The sequence below is a fragment of the Notamacropus eugenii genome, chromosome 1, assembly GCF_028372415.1.
Source record: "Notamacropus eugenii isolate mMacEug1 chromosome 1, mMacEug1.pri_v2, whole genome shotgun sequence".
Lineage (NCBI taxonomy): Eukaryota > Metazoa > Chordata > Mammalia > Diprotodontia > Macropodidae > Notamacropus > Notamacropus eugenii.
Window position 1 is genome coordinate 302,935,104 of NC_092872.1, and position 23,642 is coordinate 302,958,745.

General features: G+C 36.1%; 1 protein-coding gene across 15 annotated transcripts in view; it reads left to right on the plus strand.

Annotated features, from left to right (window-relative positions):
• The first annotated feature begins 692 nt into the window (after positions 1–692).
• The window catches only part of LRRC9 (leucine rich repeat containing 9), a 153,330-nt gene continuing 130,380 nt past the window's right edge, over positions 693–23,642 (plus strand). For 10 of the 15 annotated variants that reach the window (XM_072629365.1, XM_072629367.1, XM_072629368.1 and 7 more), the window contains exons 1-7: positions 727–896; positions 6,011–6,091; positions 6,410–6,628; positions 12,684–12,824; positions 13,255–13,318; positions 13,803–13,873; positions 15,214–15,396. In XM_072629365.1, the coding sequence (XP_072485466.1) occupies positions 6,044–6,091; positions 6,410–6,628; positions 12,684–12,824; positions 13,255–13,318; positions 13,803–13,873; positions 15,214–15,396 (726 nt within the window). In that variant the 5' untranslated portion in view covers positions 727–896; positions 6,011–6,043. Of the gene's footprint in view, positions 897–920; positions 1,240–6,010; positions 6,092–6,409; positions 6,629–12,683; positions 12,825–13,254; positions 13,319–13,802; positions 13,874–15,213; positions 15,397–23,642 lie in introns of those variants that run through there. The other 5 variants (XM_072629370.1, XM_072629366.1, XM_072629371.1 and 2 more) reach the window with 5 other exon arrangements.

The window sequence follows — 23,642 nt, forward strand, 5'->3', positions numbered from 1 at the left end:
TATATGAAATTGCCTTACTGCTTCTTTTTGTGTCATCCTTACAGATATCAACCTTAGCCTCTCCGACCACCTTTAAAATCTCCTTCCCACACCCTTTTGTTCTTGAACACATTTTCCTTATCATCTTAATTTAGGGATGACTGAACGACACTACATCCGACCCAAAAGTCCTTAGAAGTGGGGGGAAAAGAAAATCCACATCAGTGCTATTACATTGGGGAAACACTTAGGGTACGGGTTAAGAAACCTAAAATACACAAACTTTTTAAAAAGTATTTTGATGACTCTCCCTTCTCTATCTTTTATATATTTGTATTCTCATGTATAATGCATAAAACATCATTTTGACAAGGAGTTCATTGACTTCCCGGGACCGCCAGAGGGGTCCATGACACAGAACCCTGCTCTAGAACAATGAGTATGATGATGTTCCAGAGTCCTCGATCTGGAATAAATTAAAAACACAACTAGTAGTCTGAGCCTTGGCTCTGCTCCTTCTAGGTGACCCTGGCTAAATAATTTCATCTGGGCCTCAGCCTCCTTTTCTGTACAGCGATGGGTTTGGGACAGCTGATCTCCAACGCCCTGCAAGGCTGCACCTTAGCTTACTACGAGCCCCGCCCCCCTCCGCCGCTCCAGGAGGAGGCCCCGCCTTCCGCGCTGCCTTGTGATCTCATAGCACCATTCTGTCGTGGGCGTGTCCTTCTGGGCCACCGTAGGGGAAAGAATTTTTTTTTTCCTATCAGTGGGGCACGAGTTGAAGACCCCGAGGGTGCCTGAGAAACTCCGGAATACTTCGTTGCTCCTGTGGCCACAACTAGGGCGCATCCTCGTCTCTGCCCTGAAAATTTGATACAGTCTAAGAAAAAACCAGGTCCGGAAGGAAGAACAGAGCCGTAAGACCACCCTTTTTCTACTTAGATCCGCCCCCTCCCCCCACTCTGAGCAGATGGCCGGCCCGGTTCCTTTAATTGATTGGCCGGCACTCTTCGTCACGTGACACCTGTGCTTTTTTTGGGTTGGCTGCTAGTTCATTTCTCCCGCCCCTGGGAGGAGCGAGGGCCAGGTTTAGACTCGAGACAGGCTTCCCTGTTTCCTCGGTAACCGACGAGGTCTCTTAGTGTACTGCAGGTCCGGCTCTTACAGCAAGGTGCCTTACGGGAAAGTCTAGGGGTGGGGGAAAGGGGTCAGGCTTAGTCTGAGATTACTCCAGAAGCCCTCTTCCCACCTTGGAACAAGGTGAGTGTGCCCCTTGGCCCGCAACCCCCACTGTTCCATGCCCGGGAGACTGCCACCCCCCTAGAAACACTGTGTGAGGCCCAGCGGAAGGCTGGCTGTGAGGGCTTGGGGAGGAACACCCTGTCCAGTCGTCAGCATCCTGCAGTGAAGCTAATGATACTTTCCTTTCTGGGCAGCCTGGGTCATAGGAGCAAAGTGTCAATTCTTCGGGAGGTGAAGGGGGACGCTGGGTCATCTTTAGAGTGAGGGAGGGAAAGAAATAAGCGTATATAGCACCTATATGAGGACTGAGGTCATCTTTAGAGTAGGAGAGGAATAAACATTTACATAGTGCCTACTGTGGGGACCTAAATCATTTTTGGAATGAGAAGGGGAAGGGATATTAAAAAAGGGAAAAATAAATAAGCATTTATTTTTTTCGTTTTTCATTTCATTAAATATTTCTCAATTATATGTGACAAAAATTTTGACAGTCGTTTACAGAATTTTAAGTTCCACATTCTTTTCCTCCCCCCCTCCTGTTCTCCCGCCTTTTGAGAAGGCAAGCATTTTCATTTCAACTATAAGTGTGAGGTCCTGCAAGACATATTTCCATTTTAACCACGTTGCAAAAGAAAATACAACAAAGTAAAAAAAAAAAAAAAAAAGAATAAAAAAATGCAACAATCTGCATTCACGGTTCATCAGTTCTCTCTCTGGAGGTAGATAGCATTTTTTATCATGGAGTCCTTTGGAATTGCCTTGGATCATTCATTGTCTTGATCACAGTAGCTAAATCTTTCACAATTGATCATCCTTACAATGTTGCTGTTAATATATACAATGTTCTTCTGATTCTGCTCACTTCACTTTTCATGGAAGTTTCCCCAGGTTTTTTTTAAACCATCGTGCTTATCATTTCTTATAGGGCAATAATATTCCATCACAATTATATACAATTTGTTCAACCATTTCTCAGTTGATGGGCATCCCCTTGATTTCCACCACAAAAAGAGCTGCTATAAATATTTTTGTACAAATTGGTCCTTTTACTTTTGGGACATAGACCTATCTACATAGTATTGCTGTGTCAAAGGGTATGTAGTTTTATGGCCCTGTGAGCATAGTTTCCAAATTGGTCTCTACTAGTTCTCAGCCCCACCAAGAGTGCATTAGTTTCCCATTTTTTCCAGATCCCCTCCAGCATTTGCCATTTTGCTTTTTGGTCATGTTAACCAGCCTTAGAAGTGTGAAGCAGTATTTTATTTGTTTTAATTTGCATTTCTCTAATTAGTAGTAATTTAGAACTTTTTTATGTGATCATTAATAGCTATGATTAAATTGCTTGTTTATATCCTTTGACCATCTATCAACTGGGAAATGACTTATTTTTTATGTATTTGTCTCAGATTCCTTTATATTTGAGAAATGATGGCTTTATCAGTGAAACTTGTTAGAAATTTTTTTTCCTATTTTCTTCTAATTTTGATTGCAGTAGTTTTGTGTGTGCAAAATCTTTTTGATTTCATATAATCAAACTTATCTGTTTTACTTACTGTAATCTCTTCTATCTCTATTTGGCCGTAGATTTTTTCCCCTTATCCATAGAGTTGATAGGTAGATTTTTCATGCTTTCCTGATTTACTTATATCACTATTTACATCTAAATCTTTTATCCATTTTGACCTTATCTTGGTATATGGTGTGAGATTTTGATCCTTGCCTATTCTCTGCCAAACTGGAGCTTTCTAGTTTTCCCAGAAATTTTTGTTAGACGTCAGTTATCCCCAAACTTGGGTTTTTGGTTTATCAAACACTAGAATACTGGGGTCATTTACTGCTGTGTATTGTGTATCTAGTCCATTCCACTGATCTGTTTCTTAGGCAGTGTAAGATTGTTTTGATGATTGCTGCTTTGTTATGTAGTCTGAAATCTGGTACTGCTGAGCCACCTTCCTCAATTTTTTTTTATTGATTCCTTTGATATTTTTGACCTTCCAGATGAATTGTGTTACTATTATTATCTAGTTTTATAAAATACTTCCTTGGTAGTCTCCACTTGCTCAATTCTATGTTTTAAAGAGTTATTTTCTTCAACGAATGTTTGTACCTCTTTTTTCACTTGACTAATTTTGTTTTTTGTGTTATTTTCTTTAATATTTTTGTGCCTATTTTACCAGGTTGTTAATTGTCTTTTCATAATTTTCTTCCTTTGTTTTCATTTCTTTACCTAATTTATTCTCTACCACTCTTATTTGATTTTGAAAATCTTTTTGTAGTTCTTCCAGGAATTTTTGTTGGGCTTGTGTCCAATTCACATTTTTCTTTGAGGCTTTGCTTGTAACTGTTTTGACTTCATTGTCTTTTTCTGAGTTTGTCTTCCCTGTCACTATAATGTCTTTTTATGGTCTGCTTCCTTTTTTTGTTATTTGCTTGTTTTTCCACTCAGTTTCTTGATTTGAAACTTTTAAGTTAATGTTGGCCTCTGTCCCTGACTGTCTCAAGCTTCAGCCTTTTTTTACACAACTATTTTCAGAGATATTTCTGGAGTTTTAGAAGTTTTCAATGCTTCTTAAGTGGTGTGATTTGAGGAGAGGAGTAGTCACTGCTCTCTTTGTCTATACCCTGATTCTTACTAAGGAAGGGCCTTGATCCCTTGGGATTACAATTGATACTGCCCCCCAGTGTCCCCTGGTCTCTTGGGACTGGAAATGATACTGCCCAGAGCCAAATATAGGCAGTGGAGATGCCAAACAGTTGCCTCTCAGGGCTCCCACTCTGTTTAGACTATTAGTGCTCCCTCTAATATTCCTTTCTGCCCTTGAACTATGATCCAGAAGTAGGTATAAAGTGGAATTGCCAAACAGTGTAGCATCCTGCGTACAGTGCTAATACATGGGCCCCCTGTAATCTCTTTTTGATCTGTTGTCAAGCCTTGTTACCATCTACAACTTGAGAGCTTCCAAAGCTATTACTGCTTCTATTATTACTACTTAGTCCCACCTCTGGTGTTTAATCTATGTGTGCTCTGGGCCAGACTCCTCCTCTCATGTCACTGATCTCTCTTTCCAACTTCCTACATTGTGTTGGGCTGGAAGAATCTCTTACTCTGACCTTTTGTGGGCTTTGCCACTCCAGAATTGTATTTGAGGCATTATTTTAAAGTTGTTTGAAGGGGAATATTGGGAGACGTTGACTGAGTACTCCTCTACTTTCCCCTCTTGGCTCTGTCCCTCAGAATAAGCATTTATATAGCACCTACTGAATGGACCCAGGTCATCTTTAGAAGGGAGAGAAATAAGCATTTTTATAGCACCTTTTATGGGAACCCAATAATAAGCAATTACATAGATTCTACTATGAGGACTTGGGTCATCTTTAGAGTGGGGAGGGATGGGGAAGAGAATAAGCATTTATATAATGTCTACTATGTGCCAGGTACTGTGCAGGGTGCTTTTTACAAATATTATCTCATTTGATCCTCACAACAACCCTGGGAGGTAGGTGCTTTTATCCCTCTTTCACAGTTGAGGAAACTAAGGCAGAGATGAAGTGACTTGCCCAAGGTCATACAGCTAGTGAGTATCTGAGTCTGAATTTGATCTCAGGTTTTCCTGATGCCAGGCCCATTGTTCTGTTCATTAAAAGTGAATAGCAAGTGCCCTCTCTTTAGAGGAACAGAAAATAATAGCTAGCACTTACGAAGGGCTTTAAAGTTTGAAGAGCACTTACTTTTTCTTACCATAAGGCATTATATGATCCTCAGGTGTTATTGTTAGCCACATTTTTACAGATGAAGAAATTGAGACTGATGTTAAATGACATGACTAGAATCAGAAATAGTTTCCATGGAAAAATTTGCACTCAGGTCCTCTAGAGTTCAAATTCAACACTTTTTCCATTGTACTACCAAGCTGATTAAAAGAATTCCCTCTCTTGCTACATTCCTAGCACTGGGTTGAGATAAATAAGTGTACCATTTTTTCTGTTCTTTGTAGAAGAAAGACAGTAGTATGTCAGTAGGGCATGTATTGTAAACAATTTGGGCATTAGTGAAGATGAATTTGCAATGATCCATCATACATTATGGCAAAGGAAAAAGAGAGGTTTTAGCTCCAACAATTAAAGTCTCCATTTTTGCAGAGTAGACCTTGATTTCTACAAAATATACCCCCACTGCAAAAAAAAATCTTATTGAACAGATTTTGGGGGGGATTAGTTCAGAATGGAACACTTTATGTAAAAAATTAGATAATTCAGATAATTAATGTGAATGAAAGATCATTTATTAAGCACTTACTATGTGCAAATCACTATACTACTATTTTATAATATTATTTTATAACTCCTTCAGTTATATATAACATTCTTCTGTGCTTCCCGAGGACCATGGAAGCAAGTGGAAATTTATAAAGATATTTTCTGATGATGCAAAAAGTTATATAGTTCATAAGAAATATCTGCAAAACTTTTTAAATGCCCTGAGGAAAACAACAAAAAACCATTTCTAAGTAACTGATTCAAGGGTCCAAACTTCATGTTATTTCCAGTTTCTTGTTTTGTTTTTGTTTTTCTTTCTGTACAGCGTGGTAGTGGAAACAACAGGATGCTCTTATGAACTTGTTAATTGACTAATTATGGCTTCTCATTTTAAAAAGCTGTGCTCTCTATAATTTTCAAATGGTATATACATTTGGAAACACAATATTGAAAGTAAAAACTGAAAAATTAAAGAAACAATTAAATTTTAGGAAATTTTTTTTGTTTCAAGCATAAATTTTCATTTTCCTAGATACTTTATTATATCTGTTATTTTTAATGGAAGATGATTGAAAGTGAGAAACTGAACCAGGAAGAAATCATTAAAGAACTGGTAAGTCCAATGCAAATTTCATCATATAACATTCACGGAAGAGTGTAGGGGTTGGAGGAAGGCAGAACAGAGAAGGGGCTGAATAATAGATATTAAGAGGGATTGTTTTGTTTTCTTGAGACAGAGGGATAAACCAGAGCTCTAACCATGGGTCTAGCCTATGAGTTAAGAAATCAAATGGTAAGTAGTAGAGTTTGCAGTTTTGTCTATTGAAAGGAAAAAGCTATGTAAAGGATGAAGTTATAATTTCTAATGGTAGAATAATTGTCAAACAACATATATAAGTGTATAATAACTGAATCTTTTCTTTTATGACAGTGCACATGTAATGGTTTGTGTTTTGAATCAATTGATCAAGAAGGACCAGAGACTTTGAAACTGGAGATGTTTTTTTCAGGGTATCCATGTATTGTAGGGTTAGCATCTTTTCCTAATTTAGCAAGTCTCACATTAGTTGCTCAAAATATTTCCAAAATCTCAGGACTGGAGTCGTGTGTATTTCTTAAAGAACTTTGGATCGCTGAATGCCATATATCGGTAAGTCTAAATGTTCTTACATATATTTGTTTTTTGTTTTGAGGGAAAAAAAATCACTTAAAAATATATATGTAATATTAAGCCTTTTATAAATTCTACAAAAGAAATGTTAAATTTTTAAATCCTATGAAAAAACCCAAAATTTTCATGATAGTATTACAGCTTACAAGAATGTTTTTCCCTAAGGTGGAAATACACCCAGTTTATGGATTTGTTACTTTTTTGTGCCTCCCAAAGGGTACCTTTAGAGAACAAATTATATCTGAACCAATGTTCTGTGTATAAGGGGACAGAAAAACAAAGTATCTATGCCTTTCCTTAGAATTTGTTGGAAGTAGAAAATAGCAGGCAGCAGAGATGAAGTATAAAAACAGAGGCCTCAGTTTCCCCCTAAATTTCCCCCTACCGTATAATCTTCCCCTTATTTTTTCTACATATCGAAAATTGAAATTACCAATTTTCATCCAACTTTAGCACCTTTTCCTCTGTGTTTCTTTTGCTTGAACCAGCTTTTGCTTGAGTAGTTTGACTCCACTGAATTTAAATTTTTTTAAAAATGTTATTCTTTGCAGTAGAAATGGTATGGACTTCAAAATTCAGTCTCATTTGAACAAAATTATTTAGTCATTCTGAACAGTTCTGTTTCTGGTCTCTTGATCTATTCTTTGGCCTAGCATCAGGAGTACTGAATATAGCACTAATTTCCCCCTCTTACAAATGTGTTCTCTACCTTTTGCTACAGGGGTTTAATTTATAAGGAGAGGTTCTGGCAGCCACCATTACATTAAAGCTTAACTTTGTCATCTACTTATAAAATTAAGGATCTTCTTGATAGAAGAGTGGACTGTTATGATAGCCTTTTGAATCATTTCCTTGCCTAAAATCTCTCCTCTTTGTAGTCCATCATCATCTACTCCTGTCAAGTTGATCTTCCTAAAGTACAGACCCTGATACATCCCTGGACCTGGAATCAAGACTTGGCCTCACACTCATGCAAGCTGTGTGACCCTGGGCAAGTAATTTGAGCTTACGCACTATCTGTCTTATCTGTAAAAGTGGATAATAACAGCACCTCCCTCTTAGGGTTGGCATTAGGATAAGTGAGAAAATATTTGTAAAGTACTTTGCAAACCTTAAAAATGCTATCTTCTATGAATTCTATCCAGATCCCTCCAGAAACTAATACCCTCTGCATAAAAATTAGTTTGTATCAATCAGTACTTCAATCAATATGCATTATCAAGGGTCTACTATGCCTGGGATTTTGTTAAGTGCTGAGGATAAAAATACAAAAATGAAATAGTCTTTGACTTCCAGCACTGTGTATTTTGCCTTGCCTAACTGCCTCTTGAGTTCAAAGGAAGCTAGGAATTCTGCAAGGTAAAAATAAGGAGCTAATGAATTATAGGCATGGGAGATAAACGCATAGAGGCAGGATCACAAATGGCATGTTTGGAAAGTAGCGGGTAGACCAGAAGGAGACCAATGTTCAGTAAGCCTGCTTTTTATTGCCAGGCAGAGGAATTTATATTGAATCATAGCTACCTATTTGAGCTTGATGAGTAAGAGAGTAATGCAGTCAAGCTTGTACTTTGGGAATCTCAGTATTCCATCTGTGGAGGATGAATAGAGGTAGGGAGAGACTGGATATAGTAAGATTTATCAGGAAGTTATTGCAGTTAAGTCCAAGTAAAAAATGATGAGGCTCTGAACAAGGTTGGGTTGATGTATATGGAGAGAAGGGGGCAGATGAGGCAGTTGTGGAGGTAGAACCAAAAAAATGATGAATGATTATGTTGAAGGAAAGTGAAGAGTTGAGAATGACTCTGGGATTGAAAACCATGGTGACTAGAAGGATGGTGGTGCTCTAAGAAAAAATAGGAAAGTTGGGGAAAGTTGAGAGTTTTGGGGAAGAGATAATGAGTTATATTTTGAGCATTCCGAATTTAAGATATTTATGGACTTCTACTATGTAGTTGGTGATGTGAGACTAGAATTCAGAAAGACTGGATCCATATCCATAGATGTGGAAGTCCTCTGCACAGAGATAATAGTTGAACATATGGCAGCTAATGAGATCAGCAAGAGAAATATGGCAGAGAGAGAGAAGAAGGCTGATGACAAGTTCTGTGGTATACCCATCCATGGGAGAGTCAGACATGAAGGATAGTCTAGTAAACAAAACCAAAGAAGCAACACAACAGGGAGAACACAAAAAGAAAAATGGTCAGTATCAAATGCTGCAGAGAAGTCAAGAAGGATAAATAATAAGAAGAGGCCTCTATAATAATAATAATTATAGCATTTCTAACCTTCTGTTTGATAAACCCAAGGACCCCAGCTTCTGGGATAAGAACCCATTGTTTGACAAAAATTGCTGGGAAAACTGGATAACAGTGTGGCGGAAATTAGGCATAGACCCATACCTGACACCGTACACAAGAATAAAGTCCAAATGGGTACATGATTTAGGTATAAAGATTGATACCATGAACAAACTGGAGAAGCAAGGAATAGTGTATTTATCAGATCTATGGAGAAGGGAAGAATTCTTTACTAAAGGAGAGATAGAATGCATTATGAAATGCAAAATGGATAACTTTGAGTTCATTAAACTGAGAAGTTTTTGCACAACCAAACCCAATGCAACCAAAATCCGGAGGGATGTAGTAAATTGGGAAAAAATTTTTACAGCTAAGCTCGGGGATAAAGGCCTCATTTCTAGAATATATAGAGAACTGACCCAAATGTATAATCATACAAGTCATTCCCCAATTGATAAATGGTCAAAGGATATGAACAGGCAATTTTCAGAGGAAGAAATTAAAGCTATCTATAATCATATGAAAAAATGCTCTAAATCACTATTGGTTAGAGAGATGCAAATCAAAACAACTCTGAGGTACCACATCACACCTATAAGATTGGCAAACATGACAGAACAAGAAAATGATAAATGCTGGAGAAGATGTGGGAGAGTTGGAACACTAATTCATTGTTGGTGGAGCTGTGAGCGCATCCAACCATTCTGGAGAGCAATTTGGAACCATGCCCAAAGGGCTACAAAAATGTGCATACCCTTTGACCCAGCAATGTCGCTACTAGGACTATATCCCCAAGAGATCATAAAAATGGGAAAGGGTCCCACATGTACAAAAATATTTATAGCAGCACTCTATGTAGTTGCCAAAAACTGGAAGTCAAGGGGATGTCCATCAATTGGGGAATGGCTGAATAAATTATGGTATATGAATGTAATGGAGTACTATTGTGCCATAAGAAATGATGAACAAGAAGACTTCAGAGAGGCCTGGAAGGACTTATATGACCTGATGCTGAGTGAAAGGAGCAGAACCAGGAGAACTTTATGCACAGCAACAACCACAGTGTGTGAGAGTTTTTTCTGGTAGACTTAGATTTTTGTAATAACCCAAGAACTTCTGAAAAAAAAAAAAAATCCCAATGGTGGACCTCAAGGCAAAATGCCTTCCACACTCAGAGAGAGAAATATGGAAGTCACTCACATAATGTAGCAGATCATGTTTGTGTATGTGTATCTGTTTGTGTATCATGTTCTGATTTGTTATACGGATTCTTTCATTTATCTTAGTCTGACTACATAGCATGACTATAGTGAAAAGATACTCAATAGGAAAGTATATGTAGAATCTATACAGAATTATATGCAGTCGTGGGGAGGGAGGGAGGTAGTGGGGGGTGGGTGGGGAGGGATAAAATCACAATTGTATGGCAGTGATTGTTAAACATTAAAAAAATAAAAAAATTAATTAAAAAAAAAATAATTATAGCATTTCTATTATACCTGTTATGATCTAGGCACTGTGTTAAGTGCTGTTACCTCACTTGATCCTTACAACAACCCTGGGAGATAGGTCAGTGCTGTTATTATCCCCATTTTACAGATGAGAAAACAGGAGGCAAATGAAGGTGAAGCTACTTGTCCAAAGTCACACAACTAGTAAATGTCTAAGACAAGATGTGAAGTCAGATTTTCCTGACTCCAGGTCCAGCACTATGTCCACTGCGCCACCTAGCTGCCCTATTTGGTAATTAAGAGATTTAGTAACCTTAGAAAGAGAAGTTTCAGTTGAGTGATGAAGCCAGAATCCTTAAAAACATAGGGTAGAGGAGTGAGAGAAAGTGGAGTTAGTCACAGTACATGGGTTTTTCTAGGAATTTCGCTATGATATGGAAGGGAGATAGGAATGATAGTTTGGGGAGAAGACAAGGTAAAATGAAAGGTTTTTAAAGATGAGAAACGTAGGTATGTTTTTAGGTAGCAGGAAAGGAGCCAGGAGCCTGAAATGGAGAGAAAAAATATAAGGCTGGGTGATCTGCTGGAGGATCCTGGAGGGGATGGGATCAGGAGCACAAATAGAGGGTGTTGAGTCCTTGAATAGAAGAACTTCATCAGAAACTACAGGAAAGGATGGGAGATGATACCAAGTGATTTTGAATTGTAAAACAATAAGGAAGTAGGAACTCATTTTGAATGACATCTACTTCCTCAGTAATATCTTCCTCAGAATAAAAAATAAAATCATACTTTGTGGAACAGTGATACTTTATATCAGAGGTGAGAACCTCTTCTGGAGGAAGAAGTGACATGCAGGCTTGAGGAAAGAAGAGAAGCTTTAGAATGCCTTCTGTGGACAGTGTGATTTTCAAATACAGAAGAGGAAAAAGATTACCTTGTTATAATGAGGGGTCCAGCTCATGACTTTGTGAAAGAGAAAATGGATATGATGAGGGAACCCAGGATAGGATTTTGGCAAGGCAGGAATGGCAGTAGGATAAGAGGGTAAAGAGTATGACTCTAGAGGAGACTATGGCTGAACTGTTAATTGGTTACATTTCTTGTCTATCAGACTTTTACAGCAATATTTGATGCAAATTTTTTTCTCTGTTTTTGTTTATTTTCCTTTTATGAAACCTGTTTTTTAATTTAGTCACAATTGTCTATTTTATCTTTATCATTCCCAACCTTTTGGGCAAGAATAATATAATTGTGAAAGGTACCTCTTTTATTTGGTATTGAATTTTTAAATAATGTGACCATTTTGAGCTTATTTTGATATCTAGTATAAGATGTTGCTCTACATGAAAAAATTCCTAAAATGCTTTCCAGTTTTTTCAGAAGTTCTTTTCAAATAGATAATTCTTTCTCAAGTAATTGATATTCTTAAGTTTATTATACACTGAAAACTACTGGAGAATGGCTCCTTTTTTAATTCTATTTCTTTTTTATTAAATCTGTTCCACTGATCTACTTTTCAATTTTTTAATCAATGCCAGATAGTTTTGATGATTCTTGTTTTGTCATGTACTTTGAGGTCTGGCAGTGCTGTCCTCCTTTATTCTTGCTTTGCTGTTTTGTTTTGTTTTGTTTTATTGTTTAATTTCCCTTGAGAAAGTTTATACCTTTTACTCCTATAAATGAATTTTGCTGTTGTTTTGGCTAGTTGTACGAAGTGTGCCCTTTGGTTATTTGATTGGCATAACACCAAATCTGCACATTAATGCTTGTTTTCATTGTATTGTTGTAGTCTAATGACTAGCAGTATCTAGCTCTCCAATTATTTATATCTTATATCTTAATATATAATAGTTTATACATTTTGTAGTTTTTTAAATGAAGTTTATTTTACTATCATTTCACCTTTGTGCATGTTCTATATAGGAATGATGATTTTTATGGATTATTTCGCATCCTGCTACTTCATGGACTCTATGATCTCAATTTCTTTGTTGTTTCTCCGGAGTTTTCTAAGCAAATCATCTGCAAATAAGGATAATTAAATCTTTTCTGTGCTGTTATACCTGAAATTTCCAGGGAGTTAAGAGGAGGGAAATTTTTTTTAAGTTTTTCCAGCAATACCTATGAGTTATTTCAGCACCACTCCCTCTAATTTTTAGTCAGGAATGATTTCATACCATGAGCCCAATTTTTTCCCAGGCTTTATCACTTTTTATCTTGAGAAAATTTGAATTTGGAATGACTTCTACAACTAATAATCTGTTTCCTTTGCTACAGAAAATTGAAGGTCTACAAGAATGTAAAAATTTAGAAAAACTGTTCTTATATTATAATAAGATTACCAAAATAGAAAATTTAGAACTACTAACAAAGCTGGAGGTCCTTTGGTTGAACCACAATGGAATCAGAGCTATTGAGGTAAGGATGAGCACTGTGAGGTGACTTGGTTTAGGGTTCTGTTTTGGTTTTTTTTTGGTAAACTAGACTAATTTCTATAGAGCTTAAATTTAAGCAAGATTAGGTATATTCAAGAAATGCCCTACACTGAAGTTTAGCCAAAAATAAAATCATTTAACTTAATTTAGATCAAGATTAGTAATAATACTTAGAATTTAATAAATATATAAACATTTTTACTTAAGAAAGTAGAAATATTCTGAGGGAAGAGGAGAATGTAATAAGATTTTGGTTCTACCCAGCCTTTCTACAAGAGCTCCCTAAAGGAGCTGCCAAGAAGGAATCTCCTCAGAATTCAGAGAAGAAATGGAAAAGTTGTTGATTATCTCCAGTTTTATAAATGTAGGTCTTTATGATTTCATCTGAATTTTAATTTTCCTAAATTTTATAGGGTTTGCAAAGTTTGAAGAATTTGAAAGACCTCAATCTTGCTGGAAATTTTATAAATAGCATTGGTATGTAATGTTTACTTTTTCATCTGAGATAACTAAGTTATTTTAAAGAGGCAACATGCTGTAATGGCACCAAGAAGACCTGGGTTCAAGTCTTATAATTTGACCCATGCTCTCTATGTGACTCTGGTCAGGTCATTTAACCTCTAAGTGCCCCAGGCAACTTATCTCAGACTCTAAAGTGCAGAGAAGGTATCAAGCTGCACTAGTAAAGAAAATGTCTTGAGCAGGTGTTCTCTACACTAGTGAAATCATCAGTCCTTTTCCTATTCCTATACTGCTACATCTGTTTTTTAAACTTATAATTTACTATTTTGTGAGAGGCAGGTTAACCTATTTCTCTGATGGTAAAAGATTGCAGATTGATCAGTTGTTAATTGCACAGTGGTACTATCAAACATGTTATGTTTCTGTGTGTTGCATAAAATTATGACAGTGGATAAAACGACAATTCCTGTTTTACATTTTTTTTTTTTTTTGGATAAAGGACAATGCTTGGACTTCAATGAAAGAATAGAAAGATTAAACCTGTCTGGTAACCAAATATGTTCTTTAAAGGTATGTTTAAGTAAACATTTCCTTTTTATTTGGAAAAAAAAACTGGACAAGAAGAAATCATGTGATGGAAATGGAGTATATTGCCCATTTTTGGAAGAGAAACTGTTTCCCCTGAAAGCTACTGCCGGCAATTTACCCTATCTAAAGGCCATCAACAATTAAGAAAACCACAAAGTCTTAATATGTACTTACAAAAAATCCTGATCTTTTAAACTTAAGTTTTATAAGAAAAATTTTAATAGTGGTAGATTAATGCCATTTTGTTTTAAATTTTTTTATTAAAAATACAGTAATTTCAGCAAATAAAAATAAAAGTACTGACAAACTTAAATGTGGAATACATCTTCAAATAAAACCCTAACATACAAATTATTAACAATTTGATTAAAATTATTCTATACATTTTAATAGAAAAAATGAGCAATACATGTGTTCTGTATCCCCTTTCAAAGATCCATTTCCTTGATGTTGTTTTTAAATAATGTTATAGCCAATGTATTTGCTGTTATTTTGCTGACATTACTTTTTGTCATTAAAGAGAAAAGGATCATAGATTTGGGGCTGGTTGGGACTTAAAGTCCTCTGGTCGATGCCCCTCATTTTTCAGTTGAGGAAATTGATATTCAGAGAAATCAAGGGACATGTCCAAGGTCATGCACTTTATGTAGATCTTTTTTTTATATTTGTCATTTTATGGCATAACAATATTGCTTCATAACAAAATGCCATTATTCATTATATCACCATGCAATACCCACAGCAGCTGCTGTGAATATGCAGACATATTTCCAGGGTTGAATCGCAAAATATAACAAACTCTCTTCCTCAAAGATGAAACCAACATATTTATTCAGATACCAGAAAGCCAATTCCACCATGGTAACAAAGTTTATTCACATCACCAATCCTGGGAGCACCAATATCCCCAAACCTTCCCTCTGTTAGGCCTCCCAACAAACAAGCTACCTTAGGCAAAATTCCTCCCTCTCTCACTCATGCTAGGTTCTCTGCCTCAGCTCTGCCTCGCTCTCACTTCCTGCTCTATCTTTCCTACTCCACCCTTTCAGCAAGCTTCTCCCACCATGGACTCCATGTGAATCAGGCTCCATCACAGAAGTCAGCTGGGCCCGAGCTCAGAGCAGGTCACATATATTTTAGCCACCATGGAATTATCTTGCTAGAGAAATCCATTATAGGTAGCTAAACTATATTAACATTTTTAGATGTATATGGGATTATGCTGCATTACTCTAGAATATGTAGCCTTTTTATATTTTCATATACCTTCTTTAGGAAGAGATAATGACTTGATTAATACTTTATTATTGTCACGGTTTTAGGAACTCACTAACTTAGTCAAGTTACTTCGTTTAAAGGATCTGAGTCTGAATGATCCTCAGTATAAGGCTAATCCAGTTTGTCTGCTGTATCATTATTCTACACATGTGCTATATCATTTGCCTCGTCTGCAAAGGCTTGACACATTTGATGTGTCACAAAAGCAAATCAAAGAACTGGCTGATGTAAGTACACCCATAAATATAGCTAAGATGTTTGCTTAAGTAATCTCCTCATGGTTATCTGTCCACAATATACACTGAAGAATATTATCAACTGTATGGCTAGTTTAGATCCATTTTTGTGGGACTGGAATTTTTGTAATTTTTTCTGAAGACTTCTGTTAAAGGGTGTTGACTTTTTTTGCCTGAATATTTTGAATAGTCCTTTAATTCCCTGTTTCATTTTAGTATCTTTAGATCAACCATTTCTGATACAGCACCTACTCTATTCAACATTATGTTCTTCAGTTGACAAAGAATTGAATTTCTTTGTTTGTATTTTCCACATAAGGCAGTATAATGAAGTCTCACATTCATTGGCAATCACCTTAGCTGATGTTCACAGTGCGTCCCACAAGTTGGAACCCCACATTATGTGGCATGTATTTTGTCAAATTAGGTTACAGTTGATTTACTTATTGCTTGATTAGCATAAGGATAAAGTTAGGGACTAAACCAGTAACTTCATTGATGTAAGGAACTTCTTTCTACTAATGCAACACCATTTCTGAAGCTTAGAGTCTTAGAGAACTGCCTAGTGCCTTGAGAGACCATGTAATTCGGGGTTCCAAATGGTGGAATTTCTTTTGTGTTCTCAGTTTTTCTAGCATATAACTCTGTAAACTAAGTTTTTTTTTTTTTAGGTTTAATCTCCTTTATTAACACTTTCTCCAACATTTCCTTAACTGTAGACAGTCATCACAAACAGAAAAGCCAACCCCTGATTTGTAGAGCTTGCTGATTTCTTTTTTTTAATTGATTTATGTTTTCAGTTTTCTACCGTCACTTCTTAAGTATCCGATTTTCTCCCTCTCCCTTACCTTCTCCCACCCCAAGATGGCAATCAATATTATATGGGTTCTACACATACATTCTTATTAAACACATTTTCACATTGGTCATGTTGCATAGAAGAATTAAAATGAATGGGAGAAGCCACGAGAAAAAACAAAACAAAACACAACACAAGAGAAAATACTCTGCTTCTTTCTGCTATCTAATTCCATAGTTCTTTTTCTGAATGTGGAACAGCATTTTGCCTCAAGTCCATTGGGAAAGTTTTAGGTCTTTGCATTGCTGTGAAGGGATGTCTACCGGAAAAATTCCTCACACACTGTGATTGTTACTGTATACAATGTTCTCCTGGTTCTGCTCCTTTCACTCAGCATCAGTTCATATAAGTCCTTCCAGGTTTTTCCGATGTCATCCTGTTTGTCATTTCTTATAGCACAATAGTATTCCATTGCATTCATATACCACAACTTGTTCAGCCTTTCCTCAATTGATGGGCATTCCCTTGATTTCCAGTTCTTGGCCACCACAAAAAGAGCTGCCATAAACATTTTTGTACATGTGGGACCTTTTCCCATTTTTATGATCTCTTTGGGATACAGCCCTAGAAGTGATATTGCTGGGTCAAGGGGTATGCACATTTTTGTAGCCCTTTGGGCATAGTTCCAAATTGCTCTTCAGAATGGTTTGATCAGCTCACAGCGCCACCAACAATGTATTAGTGTTCTAATTCTCCCACATCTTCAATATTTATCATCTTCCTGTTTTGTCATGTTAGTCAGTCTGTGTGATGTGGTACCTTAGAGTTGTTTTGATTTGCATCTCTTTAATCAATAGATTTAGAGCATTTTTTCATATGACTGCAGATAGCTTTAATTTCCTTCTCTGAAAACTGCCTGTTCATATCCTTTGACTATTTATCGATTGGAGAATGACTTGTATTCTTGTAAATTAGACTTAGTTCTCTATGTATCTTAGAAATGAAGTCTTTATCACAGACAATAGTTGCAAAAATTCTTTCCCAGTTTTCTTCTTCCCTCTTAATCTTGGTTGCATTGGCTTTGTTTGTGCAAAAACTTTTCAATTTAATGTAATCAAAATTATCCATTTTGCACTTCATAATGTTCTTTATCTCTTGTTGGGTCATAAATTTCTCCATTATTCATAAATATGACAAATACACTGTTCCTTGCTCCCCTAATTTGTTTATAGTATCAATCTTTATTCCTAGATCATGTGTCCATTTGGACTTTACTTTTGTGTACAGTGTTAGGCATTGGTCTATGCTCAGTTTCTGCCACACTGTTATCTAGTTTTCCCAGCAATTTTTGTCAAACACTGAGTTCTTGTCCCAGAATCTGGTGTCCTTGGGTTTATCAAACAGTAGATTGCTATATTCGTTGACTACTGTGTCTTGAGTACCTAACCTATTCCACTGGTCTACCTCTCTATTTCTTAGCCATTACCAAGTAGTTTTGATGATTGCTGTTTTATAATACAATTTGAGGTCTGGTAGGGTTAGGCCTCCTTCCCTAGCATTTCTTTTCTTTAGTTCCTTTGATATTCTGTACTTTTTGTTCTTCCAGGTGAATTTTGATATTATTTTTTTCTAGCTCTAGAAGATAATTATCTGGTAGTTTGATTGGGATGGCACTGAATAAATAAATTAATTTAGGTAGAATTGTCATTTTTATTATATTAGATTGGCCTACCCATGAGCAACTGATGTTTTTCCATTTACTTAGATCTCAGTTTATTTGTGTGAAAAGTGTTTTGTAATTGTGTTCATGTGGTCCCTGGATTTGTTTTGACAGGTAGACTCCCAGATATTTTATAATGTCTACCATAGCTTTAATTGGGATTTCTCTTTCTATCTCTTACTATTAGACTTGGTTAGTAATATATAGAAATGCGGATATTTATGTGGGGTTTTTTTGTAACCTGCAACTTTGCCAAATTTGTTTATTATTTCAAGTAGTTTTTTACATGATTCTCCAGAATTCTCTTAGTATATCATCATATCATCTGCAAAGAGTGATAACTTAGTTTCTTCTTTGCCTATTCTAATTCATTCATTGTTGGGATCTGCCAGCATCCCCAAATGGCTCAGTGAAGCAGTGATGAAGAAAGACATGGGCAGGCAGAAGAAGATAAGACAACTCTGTTTATTGATGCGAGGGTCTGAGTATTTAAAGACAAAAGCTGCAAGTATACGTGACAAGTTGCTTCTCCTCAATTCCAGTCTTTTGGCTAGTTTATTGTTCTCAGGAATGTTATCCTAGAGGGCATCCATTGATTTTACATATCTCCTTGTACTCTGTAGTTTTCTGTTTACCTCGAGGAGACAGCAAAATCCAGGGGGTATGGAGAACAATACCTGATGATAGTGAGCACAGTCTCAGAGAATAGGCTTCCCTGAAGTTCTGGCCTGGACTTGATACTGCACTCATCCTTGCCCTCAACAATTCAATTTCTTTTTCATCTCTTATTGTTAAAGCTAACATTTCATATTGAATAACAGTGGTGATAATGGACATGCTTGTTTCACCCGTGATCTTCCTGGAAATGCATCTAGCTTATCCCCATTACATATAATGCTTGCTGATGGCTTTAGGTAGATGCTGCTCATGATTTTATGAAAGGCTTCATTTATTCCTGTGCTCTCCAGTGTTTTCAATAGGAATGGATGTTGTATTTTGTCAAAAGTTATTTCTGTGTGTGTTGAGATAATTGTATGGTTTGTTAGTTTTCTTGTTGATATGATCAGTAATGCTGATAGTTTTCCTAATATTGAACCAACCCTGCATTCCTGGTATAAATCCTACCTGATCATAATGTATTATTCTCATGATGAGTTGCTGTATTCTTTTTACTAATATCTTACTTAAAATTTTTGCATCTATACTCATTAGAGAAATTGGTCTGTAATTTTCTGTTTTGGCTCTTCCTGGTTTAGGTATCAGAACTATATTTGTATCATAAAAAGAATTTGGTAGGACTCCTTCTTCACCAACTTTCCCAAATAGTCTATATAGTATTGGAACTAACTATTCTTTAAATGTTTGATAGAATTTACTTGTAAATGCATCTGGCCCTGGAGATTTTTTCCTAGGGAGTTCATTGATGACTTGTTCAATTTCTTTTTCTGAGATGGGGTTATTTAAGTTTTCAACTTCCTCTTCTGTTAATCTGGGCAATTTTTATTTTTTAAATATTCATCCATCGCAGATTATCAAATTTATGGGCATATAGTTGGGCAAAGTAATTTCTTAATTATTGTTTTAATTTCTTCCTCATTAGATGTGAGTTCACCCTTTTCATTTTTGGTGTTAGTTATTTGGTTTTCTTAGAGACCAATGAATTGGGCATGCTGCTGAAAAAGCTAGAAAAAGAACAAATTGAAAATCCCCACGAGAATACCAAATTAGAAATACTGAAAAGCAAAGGAGAGATTAATAAAATTGAAATTAAGAAAACTATTGAATAAATACAGTGGAGTTGGTTTTATGAAAAAACCAATAAAATTAATAAACCTTTGATCAATTTGTGTGAACTAAGTTTTGATCACTTTTTATTCCATTTTTTGTTGTGATTACACCTTGTTTGATATTTTATTGATTTGATTTTCTGTCCACTTCTTTTTAATCAGATGACTAAAGATTTGTCAACACAAAAGAAATAGAATACCTCTATAATATGACCACTAGCAGAAGATCAATTAGAAATCTTAAATTGTACAATCTCAGAAATAGAAATAAAACTAATTCTAAAAAAACCACCAAAGAACTATCAAAGAAAAAACTTCTGGTCCTAACAGATATACAGGTGAATTCTATCAGACTTTCAGTACAAATACCACCAATTTTAAAAAACTGAGAAACAAAGCATTCTACTAGACTTCTTTTATGAGATAAATATCCTAACAACTAAACCATGGAAGTATAAAGCACAAGAGAACTAGATAGCAATATTATCAGCCAATATTGATTCAAAAACTTTAAATAAAATTCTGTCAAGTGGAATACAACAGTTCATCCAAGAAATAATTCATCATAACCAAGTTAGATTTATGTCATGCTGGTTCAACATTAGGAAAACAATCATCATAATCATATTAAAAACAAAAACATCCCAAACCACGTCTTTATCCCAATAGATATAGAAAAAGCCTTTGACAAAATACCATGCTTATTTATGCTAAAAACCCTACAAAGTATAGGCATAAAGAGACCTATTAAAAATCATAAACAGTATCCATTGAGAACCAAAAGCAAGCATCAAATGCATTGAGGATATCGGGAAGTGAATTTCCACTTAATATAGTAAATATAGCAATAAAACAAGGATAACTTCTCTCTGATATTACTTAATATAGTTCTATAAATGCTAACAATAAGACAAGAAAGAAATTAAAGGCATAAAGATAGATAAAGAGAGATAAAACATCCCAGTTTACTTATAACATGGTAGTTTACTTAAAAAATCATTTTGGTTAGTCTTTCCAAAAAACTAGTTTTTCATTTTTCCCTTGGGCATTTGTGTAGGTTGTTGATTTTAGAGGGTGTTGGGGAGGGTCAAATTTATTCCTCCACTAATTTTTAGTATCTCCTCTTTTGTGCTTAATTTAGGTTTGTTTATTCATTTTCTTTCTAATGTTAGTGCATATTTGGTGTATAATACATTAATTAATCCTTCTCCCACTTCTTCAGAGAAGAGAGATAGGATATCTTCTCATATTTCTTTGTAATTTTTCAACATTTGCTTTTGATTGTTTTGTGGCAGTTCTTTCCATTTACATGCTTGAGGTAATTGTGTATATTATTTTCTTTGCTTACTTCAGTATGCATCAGGTTGTGTATGTCTTTCCATGTTACTCTGTATTTATAATAGTTGTCATTTCTTACTGCCCAATAACATTCCATTTTGTATATATATATATGTCTATGGTACTATAATTTGTTCAATCATTCCCCAAATCATGAACATCTGCTTTGTTTTCAGTTCCTTCCTCAAAAAAAAAAGCACAGCTATAAATATTTTGGTATATATGGGGCCTTTCTTTTCACAGATCTTCTTGTAGAATGTCTAGATTAAAAGGTATGGACATTTTAGTCACTTTATAGGAATAATCCCAAAATCATTTCCAAAATAGTTATACTGATTCACAGTTTCATCATTAGTGTGCTTATATTCCCACAAACCCTCCAGATTGACTGTTCCCATCTTTTTCATCCTTGCTAATTTGCTGAGGGTGAAGTAAAACATCATGATATTGTTCTGAACAAGCAGAATTAGAGTAGAAGCTGAAGGACAGAAGTAGAATGAAGAATGGCCATCCTGAGCCCATGTGGAACTTGCCAGTGGGAGAAAGTACTGGCATGGCAGAGGAGTCAGATTAAAGAGAGAAAGAGGAGGAAAGAGCAATAAGTAAGATTCATCACAAAGTCCCTCAGACAAAAACACTGCCCTCTGATGAAAGGAAGGAAGAGTAGGCTTGTGGCCAGAAAGGAAGACCTCAAATAAAACCAAGCCTCTTGGTTGGAAATAGGCATGGTGCAAGAGAATTACATTTCTCATAATCTTAAACTTGTTTAGGAAATAGTAAAAATCAAATTTCAGTGTCTTCTCCCTCATACATTTTCCACTTCTCAGAGTCTACTTGAATAGATCAAATTGAAACATTTTTAATTGTATACATTGTCTTCTTTAGCCTTTTAGCTTTATGTTGATTGTGTGGGTGTACATACATATGCATACATATATACATACATGCACACATACACACACACACACACACACACACACACACATATATATATATATATATATATATATATATATATATATATATATATATATATATATATATATATATATATATATATATAAAATGTATTTTGTTTTGCTCTGAGTTTAGAGATAACTTATTATGCCAGGCTGCATTCCAGTGCTTTGTCCTTCCATCTCTTAATGGAGGAAAGGCTGCTAGTGGTTGAGGCTGGGCATCTTTCATTTGCCCCAAAGCAACTACTTCCATCTATGCCAGCAGAAGGCAACTTCCACCTCCTGCTGACAGCCGTTTCTTAACTGGGATGTGGAGAACTTTCAGTTCAAAGAACAGTCCTCCCTTTGATAATCAGCTTCATTGTCCTTTGAGTGTAGAGGAGTGGCACTCCTCCATTCATTGATAAACATTCTTACACCTAGACATACTCTTCACAGCCTAGTGACTCTGAACACCTGTAGATCATTATCCAAACCCCATTCCACACCTCCTAACACCTGATTACTCATTTCCATTTCTCTCAACCATCTTACCCCAAAGTTTCTTCTGAATTCCACACAGCCCTTCCAATGTGCCCTCTGGAATGTCCGTTCCATAGGCAACATTGTAAATCTTTTCCTCTTCCACTCCTTCCATCCCCTAGCTCTTACTAAAACCTGTATATTCTCTGACCACACAATTTCCTTGGCTACCCTTTCCAGTGCTGGCTGCATTTTTTCCTACTCACTGATTGAGGAGGGAGAGTTGGAATATTCCTTGCTGTCTGTTGCCGTTTTCAGATTCTCTCCTTTCCTCCATCACTCAATAACCTATCTTCCTTTAAGATTCATATTATTCATATCTACCACCCAATTAAAATTCTGGTTGCCATTGTCAACAGACCCCCATGTCACTCTGCTTCCTTCATCAATGAGTTTGATACCTGACTCATAATTTTTCTCTCTTCTTCAGCTCTTGCCCTAGTGGGGACTATAAGACTTCAACTTATATATTGACTCTCCCTCAAATACCTTAATCCGAGGGTGGGGAACCTGCAGCCTCAAGGCCACACATGACCCTCTTAAAGTCCTCAAGTATGGCCCTTTGACTGAGTCCAAACTTCATATAATAATCCCCCTTAATAAAAAGATTTCTTCTGTAAAAGTTGGACTCAATCAAAAGGCCCCATCCAAGTATCTAGAAGGCCACAGGATCCCCATCCCTGCAACCACTGAGTTCTTCAACCTCACCTCCCAGGACTCCTCCATAGCCACACACCTCAGCTACACACAAAGATGATCAGAGGATTGATCTTGCCATCACTCACAAATGCACCACTTCTGTTTTCAAGAATTCTGAAATCCCTTTATCCAACAATAATTTATTGGGTTTTTTTTACCTCTTCCTTGGCCTTCCCTTGCAAAACCCTACTCTTCAGCTGCACCATGATCTCCAGTCCCTCTTCCCTTGAGAACTCTCCTGTACCATTTCCCCTGTACTAGCCATACTCTCCACCTTTCACATCTTAACAGCTTAGTGAACCAGTTCAACTCTACACTATCTTTGAATCATTTAATGAATGATTCTCACTAAGCCTTAGCTTTGGATCACTCCCATCATTCATCATCTTCACTTCTATGTACGTGATACTAAA